General features: G+C 35.3%; 1 protein-coding gene across 1 annotated transcript; it reads left to right on the forward strand.

The window, feature by feature from the left end:
* The first annotated feature begins 208 nt into the window (after positions 1–208).
* On the forward strand, positions 209–2,101 carry LOC122808398 (chemokine-like receptor 1). Its single transcript, XM_044079362.1, has one exon. It carries the CDS (start codon positions 209–211, stop codon positions 1,205–1,207), a length of 999 nt encoding a protein of 332 aa, XP_043935297.1. The 3' UTR covers positions 1,208–2,101.
* Positions 2,102–10,586: the final 8,485 nt, after the last annotated feature.

Genomic DNA, 10,586 nt, shown 5'->3' on the forward strand with positions numbered 1-10,586 from the left:
TATGAACTGCATGCAAATGTTGTCACCTTACAGCTTATTCACATTGAATGAGTATATGTCATGAACAGGGCAATATTCATGGAATACATAATAAAGTAATGTATGGAAGAATATTTTGCAATGCATTATTTCAGAAAGTAGTTAAAAAAATGAAAATAAAATAATACTTTCTGATGTTTTATCTTTTTCAGGAAGCTGAAAGGCAAAGATGAACTTTAACTTTGTTACACCCTCTGTATCAGATACTCAGTATAATTATTCATCAGAAGTTCCTATGGATCACTGGAGTTATAATGACCACTTCAACCTGCTACTGCTCTTGAAAACTTTCTTCATGATCTTTAATGGCATTGCATTCTTGTTTGGAGTGTTAATAAATAGCGCTGCAGTTTGGATCATTGGTTTGAAGATGAAAATGACTATGACATCAGTTTGGTTTTTGAACTTGGCTGTAGCTCATTTGATCCATATCATGTTTATTCCATTTAATATTGCATACTTTGCATGTAGCTATCATTGGCCTTTTGGGACTTTTCTCTGTAAGTCTCGGTCAGCAGCCACATATCTTAGCATGTTTGCATGCATCTTTTTCCTTACTATAATTAGCCTTGATCAATGTTTTTTAACTGTCTGGCCGATATGGTCCAAAAACCATAGAACAAAAGGTATTGCCCTGGTTGTGACTTTATTTGCCTGGATTTTAGCTGCCTTATTCAGTGTACCATACTGTATAACTGCTGAAACATATCAAATATATAAAGATAGGAAAATGTCCTGCTTAAACAGATATAACTATGGAAGAGGGATACTTGCAGTGGATATATCAGTATTTATCTGTAGCTTTCTCATTTCATTTGCCATCATTGTTATCTGTTACACTATTACTGCTTTGAAATTACGGAAGACACACTTTATAAAATCCAAGAAGCATTTGAAGATAATTATAGCTATGATACTAACTTTCTTTCTTTTCTGGTTCCCTTACCATGTTTTTAGTTGGTTGCCCATTTCATATGTTTACCCTTTGAAATCAAGCCTTACATTTCTCAGCACTTGTATTAATCCATTTCTCTATATTTATATAGGCAGAGATTTCAGGGAGACATTCAAAAGATTCATCTCTGTGACATACCAAACATTTTTCAGTGCAATGAAATCTATCAATAATGAGGATGACAAGTGCAAACCACAAACAGAAATGTATTAATGTATGCTTATTTCTTCACAAATCATATGCATTTACACACAAGCTGTATAATATGACAAACTTAGGCAAATACTGCTCAGAGGATAATTATTCTGTAGCACTGTAAAATCTAGTCGCAATAATTTGAAAACTTTGATAAACTTTGATAAAAGTAAACATTTCCCTTTAATACCTCTTCTACAAAACATCTAAACCCTATAAATAATACCAGCTGTTATCACCAAAGTTCATGCATTTTCAGACCAGAGCGATTATGCATGTTCCTTCTTGATTTGGGAGGTCAGCACTGTTTGAAAGGAGTGTTTTGAATATTTTAAATGTGTCTACTTAAATGTGTTTATGGGTAAACATCTACTGATCTCCTTTATCGTTTGCCTAGGATTTTTTTTTTCCTGTTCTATGTTCAGACAGTTCTGCAATAAGCCGTGACTGCATGACACAAGCCTTAATTTTGGGAAATGAAAAAGAAAGCTTTAGTATGATTATTGTTTAAAAGTTATTTGTATTATGTATTTTGAATTTTGGACAGCAGTACATTTCCATTTTGGTAAATCCCTGAGTTTATTGAGCCCTCCCCATCCTAAAATGGCTTCTTAGAGGCTATAGTTTTACAGGGCAAATCAACATTTATGGTGATGTGACGGTATACATTTTTGGGCCATTTCAAAAGGAAGACAGAGATCTGTTGCATTACAGTCTAAAATAAGTCAGTATGAAATATTTACAGAAACATTAATTACAGTGAATATCATAAAAAGGTCTGCATGAACAGTATTGACAAGTTTGAGACATATAGCACAACTGTAATAATCAATTACTGCTCCTTGTTTCTGGTAAATTGTAATGTCTGCAATCTAACTTAACTTCTCATACTAGCCAGTTCGTTAGTGAAAATAATTTTCATGCAGAATGCTATAAAATCTAGTTTATTACAATACTCATATACACAATAGCCATTCAAATGTAAAAAAGGTATTAATGCTTACAAATCCTTTGAAAATAATCTATGCAAGTAATATAGTCTATATTTTTGTATTTAATGCAGTAAAATAAATGCAGACACATTACCAAAGACTGTCGTGCAAATGTTGTGCCTGAACTCATAATTCATTCCCAGAACTTAAATGCTGAGTACATACTGTACCTTTATACACTGTATCCAGTGCTGCAGGATTGGCATATGGTTTACCTCTTCATTCTGCTATTGTTTTCATTGTTTCTGTGTATTCCCATGTTGGGTGACATATGTATTAATGAACAAAATACACTGTGTACCTTACCTAGTTATCAAAGAATGAACGATAAGCAGATGTACTATAACATACTGCAAATAATACAAAAATGTAATGATGTAGGCTAAACTCCGGAAATAGTAACAGGCTGCAAAACGTTAGTTCTAATAGTTCTAATGTAATGTAAATGAACCACATCTTTTGTCTTTGTTTGTTTGTTTATTTGCTTACTTGCATTTCTGTAATCCAGTTGCTCTTAGAGCCATTTCAGACATGACACTGGCCACAGTGGCACAGCAGCAAAGAGGGTACAGGCATTGCATATATGTTTATGCATATCTGTATCGATCTGGATATGTATATATATATATATATATATATATATATATATATATATATATATATATATATATATATATATAGTATAGAGAAAGAGATACATGGGTGACAGAAAAGTTGTTGAATGGCATCTAAGTGAACACAAAAAGGTGTTGGCACATCTGATTGAAAATCAGCGATTTGAGCGTGCCAGCTTTGCTCATGTGGGAGACAATGTGAATAAGGATATTTGCCCTTTCCCTACTCTAATGTGGCCTCAGCGTTGGCAGGGATCTACTTTCAAATTCTGATATATATCTATATATATATATATATATATATATATATATATATATATATATAGATGAGTGTATATATATTTATATATATTTATATATATATATATATATATATATATATATATATATATATAGATAGATAGGTCTACTTTGGAAGGTCAAAATTTCAAAACTTTGAACTTCATATGGTCGAGATCATAAGACTGAAATTTTGAAACTTCGAATGGTTTAAATGGAGATTACCATATAGTGCAGGACAAGAAATTTACCATTCTCTTCACTGTAGTGCAATCTCAGCGTTTGTATATTTAATTAGCTGGGGGTGTCGGGGTGCAGGAGGGGCAAGTAGATAAAAACGTTTTTTGTTTTTTTTTAATTGAAGTTTCAAACTTTCAAATCTTTGATCTTATGGTCTCAACCACATGATGTTCAAAGTTTTGAAAGTTTGAGCTTTCAAAGTAGATATATACACACACACACACACACACACACACACACACACACACACACACACACACACACACACACACACACACACACACACACACATACACACACACACACACAGACAAACTAAGGGTTTTAACACTTTCCATGTGTTCAGTCCCACTGCACTAGATGAAGGCTTTATAGGAGGCAGTGTTTCTATAATCATAAAACAAAATGTCACCTCCAGGCTGGTTCAACAAGATAAGGATCAGGAACTCCCCCATGCCCAATTTACCATTAAAAGATGAAAAACAACCAACAATGGAGAACAGCTTGAGGAGCACCTTGTATATCTATGTAACTATTTATTAGTTAAACACTTTTGACCTAAACTGGCCTTTTTTTGAACTGTTTGATATGCAACTTTGAAATGGCTTTTATAGACATCATCATAGTGACATGATTGAATAAAACAATTAAAATATTTTAACACAATTTACATTGATAAGAATAATCAGTAAAGCCTTACTAAATAATTCATTATTATAATTGATGAACTTATTACTTGCATTTAACTCCCACACAACATGGTTTCAGACCAGGCCACAGTACTATGACAGCCCTCCTCTCCTTCCTGGAAACTGTAAACAAAGACGAAGACTCTGGTCATATTGTTTCTACCCTTCTACTGGATCTCTCTAAGGCCTTTGATACTATCTCCCACAGTCTTCTTATAGCTAAACTCTCTAAGCTTAACCTATCTCTCTCTTCTCTGAACTGGTTCTCCAGCTACTTATCCAACAGATATCAAGCAGTAAAATGGAAAAAGGCCACCTCCTCTTTCCTTAATACACCAACTGGTGTTTCACAAGGTTCCATATTAGGTCCCCTCCTCTTTAACATATTTATTAATGACTTTCGTAACTCTATCCCATTCTCTAACATCATCCAATCTGCATACGACTCAACTATTATTTGCTCTGCCACTTCTGTCCCTTTACTTCTAAAGCTAACTCAAGATGCTTTTTCAGCCACTGAACAATGGATGAAAAATAATCATTTAGCACTCAACGCTTCTAAAACCAAATTAATGGTATTTCCTCCCTCTAAAGTCACCCCTTTCAACAATAACACATTTTGTATCACTAGTCATAACAACACAACTCTAGAACTGGTATCAGAGACAAAGCTACTTGGCGTGCTAATTGACAATCAGCTCAAATTTAATTCCCACATACAACTAAATATCAAAAGAACCCATCAAAAACTAGGTATGCTCTATCGACAAAACCATTATCTTACACCCACCACTAAAATCACCCTCTCTACATCCTTTCTCATACCCTCCCTTCTCTATGGAGCTCCACTCCTAACTAATCTACAATCCTCTCTGAAAACTCAACTCTCATGATGTTACAACAAAATTGCCAAGTTCGCTACTAGCCATAAGTCCTCCACTCACCATTGTTCCTCTCTCCATAAACTAAACTGGCTAGAACTACCTAATCACCTTATCTATACCCAACTCACTTTAGCACACAAGCTCATTCTCAACCCCTCACTTTGTCCCTCCCTCTCCTCTACCTTTAAAATGCATCTACCTGACAGAGTACTATGATCCAATAACCAAAATCTTCTAGAAATATACAAAACAGCTCGCCCCCCAGGCAAACACCTGCTATCCTTTAGTCTAGCATGACTCTGGAACTCTCTACCACCACACATTCATGCTACCCCTACTTACTCTATCTTCAAAAAAACTCTTCATTCATACCTAGTATCCCAGTGGGAATGCTCCAGCTGCCACCCCACATAACTCACACTGCAAATTTTCTTTTTCTCCACTTTTTCATTAACATTGTTCCTTCTAAATTCTCCTCAAACTCATAAACTGTTTGTTATTTACTTGCAAACTAGATATTATTCTAGTCTACACCTCTTACTTAAACTTTCTATATATTAATGTTCCTGTATATATCTTGTAATCATTCCTTAAAATTCTGCACTACCTGTTCATTTATCTAAAACTTATACTGTTTGCAATGTTTGTTCTTGTCTAATATAATTGTATATTTTCAATCTGTCATATCGTTATATTAATTGGTCTGCGCTATATTATAACACATGTAAACTTATTATCTACATCATTTTGTAACCTTGATTGCTTATGGAGCTTTTCTCCCCAGGACTCCTTTGAAAACGGGTTCACTTTGGCCCAATGGACTATCCTGGTAAACCAACTAAATACATTTATTCAACCTAACATTTCTGTCAAGCACCACTTTATAGTTTATATTATTGTTCAGTCCCGGTGAAATGTGTGCATTAAATATAATTTGCCACTTCATCTCTTTGTATTCTAGCTCCTTTTCATTGTCACCATTAAAAACACTTGGAAAAAATGAATAACTGTAAACAAGAACCTCTTGAAATTGTTACAATGGAGAGAGTCCTTTCCTATGGCATTGTCCATATTTTTAGCTTTAACAATGTAATAGTGCTTGTACACATGTTTTAACTGTCTATTAGTTTATCAATATAAAATGAATCACAGGTGGAGCACTTTGCCACACATTTAGATGTACAGGTGAAAAATCCTGAGACACTCTGTACCCTGTCTGTTCTACTATTAATGAAATAGGGACTCTCTGACATATATCTACACATAGAGCAACTGTAGCATTTGAAAGCTCCCTTTTATTTCCAGGAGTCACTATATTTTCTCTTTCAAATACGTTCTTGATGTTACTACCATTTTCTACCATTTTTATTAATAAATGAAGGCTAATCTCCAAATACTTTAACAATTCTTCACTAACACTTAGCATTCTCCAATTATTCTGAATCACTGATTTAGTGGCCTTACTTTCTAAAGAATAAACTAAGGGACATAGATGCTGACCAATCCTTATTATTAATATGTTTTTCTTCTCATTCCCAACAACTTCCTTTATATTGGTAACTAAATATTCCTGATATCCCCTGTATAAAAATCTATATAAAAATGTTAACTAAATGTTCTGGATATCCCCTATATAAAATTATCTTATGTAATACTTCTGAGAAGGTATCTAATAGAACCAAATCTGTAGTAAAACAGCTTAACCTAACAAAATGATCTTTGACAACAATATATTTTACAATGGAAATCAAAACGGTTGCAACAGAAGGGTTGGAACAAAAAGAGAAACAGTAGAATTTCTTCCACAATTCCTCATGGCAGACAGGAAAATTACTTTTACCACAAAAAGTACCATGACATTCAAAACCCATGGGCTCAAGTAGTGCAGGTAATGCTGTTGGAAAAGCAAAACACAAACAGCAGGAGACTCCTAAAGGAGAAGGGATGACAACCAAGGAGGTAGTTCTATTTAATCACAGAATTTATAACTTGTCAAATAAACTTTTGTAAGATAATAATATCACTCTTCTGCAAAAAGGTTTCTCTTTCATTCTGACAGCTAGATCAGGTTTATTGAACACTATTCTTGATTTAAAAAGCTTCACTAGGAAACTTAATTTGAAAGTTATTTTTAAAGACAGAGTACTTCAACAGAATGGTAATTTTATTTTACCAAGCACTTTCAACCCTCCTTTATATCCAACAATTAAAACATTTGAGGTCTGTTGTTAAAAGGAGATTATATCTATTTTAAACAGTAAATGTAACAAATTGTACAATTTGACTTATGCTGAACAACCTAGTTTAAAAAAGTTACCTACTTATAGACAAATCAGAATCATGGAAGTGCATGGGGGGTGGGGGTTGTGGTCATTGTCAAAAAAAAAAGATTATAGTTCCAACATATTATAATTATTAGAGAATACTCAATTTTATATGAAAGTGAATAAAATGTTATTCATAAAGCTTGTAGAAAAATTGATGCTTGGTTATATGATAAGTTAGTGGAGGGTGTCATTTCAAAAGCATTTATTCATACTTTTACACACTGAAACCTAAGATCACTAAACTGTTTGGGGTACCTAAGATAGATAAGAATGACGTTTTTCCACCGTATTGGCCAATAGTTGCTGCAGCTGCATCAAAATTGGAAGCAGTATCCAAATTTGTAGACAGGCCATTATTAGCACTGGTTAAGCAAACTCTCCCCCAGATTCATTAAATTCCATGCACCCTCCACGTAGAGCCTACATGGAGTATACCTGCAAGAGAGACCAATGTTAGCATGTGGCGGTAGTACACAATGCATATTAATGCCATGTGCCTAAGTTCAGTTTCATGGCTTGTAACAATATTGCTGGCCACAAAACCTTGTAAAACAATACAGATACTGAGTCTTTGTAAAGGAGATCACATTCAGTCCACAGATTTCCATAGAATGCCACCAATGATCACCATACCTAGACAAATCATAGCTCTCATCCTCTTGGTACAAGAAATCTGGACAAAGCCTGTCATAATGGGTGGACAATGGCATAGAAGTAAGGACAGATTTTAAATATTGCTCTTATAAAAGCTGCTACCGTAATAGGTTTTGTGTTACCATGCATTTTGTGAAGGATTTAAAGTCTGAAATTCAAATATACATCATTATTTAGTAACTCCAATCCTAAGATCCTCCCAGTGATTTGCCAGAAAGCCATATATTTTATGACGAATAGAGCAAACATAAGAGGTAAAATCTGGGCATTCTTTGACAATGGATAGTTGAGAGGTATGTCTGGAAAATGCAGCTTTGCTGCCCTACCCCTATATGAACAGTACTCATCGGAAGTAATGCAGACTATACCTTTTGACCTCTTAGGGAAAGACATCTGGACAAAGCCATCAATAATGTGGGGACAAAGGGCCAGAAATAGGGTCACTTTTTTAAATATTGCTCTTACAAACTTAGAAAAGTGATAAAGCAACAGGAATGTAGAATGCATCTTTGCTGCCCCACCCACAGATGAACAGTACACATCATAAGCCATGCACACCTCCCAACCTCTTAGGGCAAGACATCTGGACAAAGTCATAAATAAGGTGTGGGGCAGAAATAGGGGCACTTTTTAAATACTGCACTTACAAACTTAGAAAATTGATAGAACAATATGTTTACCAAATGCAGCTTTGCAGACCTGCCCCCAAATGAACAGTACTCATTGTAAATAATGCAGACCATACTTCTCAACCCCTTAGGGCAAGACATCTAGACAAAGCATGACATAATGTGGGGACAAAGGGCCAAATATAGGGACACATTTTAAATATTGCTCTTATAAACTTAGAAAGTTGTTAGAATAACAGAATTTATGTTAGCATGCATTGTCTGAAAGACATGAAATCTGCGACTCAAAAGCATGTCATTATTTAGTGACTTTAATCCTCAAATCATATTAGTGATTTGTCAGAAAACTATGAAGTGTATGAGGAACAGGCCAAAAATAAGAGGAAAAATGTTGGGGATTCTGTGAAAATCTGTACATTTGAGAGATATGGCTGTACAAAGTGCTGTCATTCTGTTAGTGCAACATACCTGCACAGAGGCTAACTTAATGAGAGGAGAAATAACCAGTAATAGTGACATATATGACAAGATATGTCTCATGGGAATGTGTTTGAATGTAGCACCTTCAATCTCTTGGAACAAGAAAGGTGGACAAAGCCATAAAAATGGGGGACAAAGGGCAACATTTAGGAACAGATTGTTAATATTCCATGTCAAAACTTATGAAGTTGATAGAATATATAGGTCGCACATTAGCTTGAACATTCTGAAGAGCATGAAGTTTGAAACTCAAATGCCAGTCATCAGTTACTGACTGCAGTCTGCCATGACATGCCAATGATTTACCATGAAAACATGTTATGAGGAAAAGATCACAAATATGAGACAAAAACTGGGCATTCTTCACAGATCAGGACAGTTGAGAAGTATGCACCCAAAGTTCTGTAATAATGAGTCACAGCTTTCCAAAGATCACCCCAGTGATATGGCAGAAAGCCATGTATTCGATAAGGAAAACATCTCTACATCCTGAGAATAGCTGGACATTTGAGAGATATGAATGCAAAGTATATGGTCCAAACACAGTACAGGACAGTGTACCTACACTTCAGAGTATTGTGATATCCCATTCCTGGCATTCTGTACTGAAGTTGTGTTAATGATCTTTAACAGAACATGGGACTGCTATGTGAAATGATCACTCAGGGCCCTCAGGAGAAGTGTGTGTACTAAATAGGGACACACAGATGAATTGTAGGAATGAATACAGGGAAAGAGTACAGGTGAAACTCCACAGGTGAAACTTCAACATGTACAGCAGAGGAGGGTATGTCAATGGAAGATGGTTGTAGCAACAACACCAAGCACATATCTATATGATACAGTACAGAGTGTACATTTAAAATGTGTTGTCTGTGACTGACAAACAAGGTAACACAACAATGGGGAGGATGTGTGTGTGAGATGAGCATCCTTACATGAATAATGCAGAGGACATCTATTAGGGATCTGACATAAAACTGAGGTATGGTGCATATTGGAAAGCTGTGCATACTGAAATACCTGAATATAAGTTTACTCTCAACAGAGGTCTCCAGCATGGTGGCCATAGGTAAAAGGAAATGGCAAACATTACAAGAACCAACCTCAATCATGGACAATATCTGAATAATACCACCTCTTAAGTGAAGTGATAACAAATGAGACTGCACAGATACTGGACAACTAGTATGATACAGCCACACTTTATGAGGGTAACCACACATGCTGTCCCGGTATTGTAATATCTGCAGGAGGCATTAGGAGGGACACTGCTGTACCTGTAAGTGACAGTATGGACAATACAGCCTTGTGTACATGGCATATATTAATAGCAAAGTTCACACTGTCACAAATGATATACATGCCATTAATGTTGTCAAACACATATGTATGCAGTTTGTGCATATGGTGAACAGGTAGCATACTTGCATTTGGTGTGACAACTTGATTGGTGTTCCGCACCATCAAACGGTCATGTATATTCCACAGAAAGAACAACTAGGTTTGGACAATAAACTGTGTGACAGTGCACTGTGACAAAGGTAATACACTTCAGTTGCACATCACTGGAACATGTGTAAAGAGTTATATAAATAAGGGTGCACTG

This window comes from Protopterus annectens, chromosome 8.part0 (genome assembly GCF_019279795.1).
Source record: "Protopterus annectens isolate FY-2018-M chromosome 8.part0, PAN1.0, whole genome shotgun sequence".
In the NCBI taxonomy this organism is placed as follows: Eukaryota; Metazoa; Chordata; order Ceratodontiformes; family Protopteridae; genus Protopterus; species Protopterus annectens.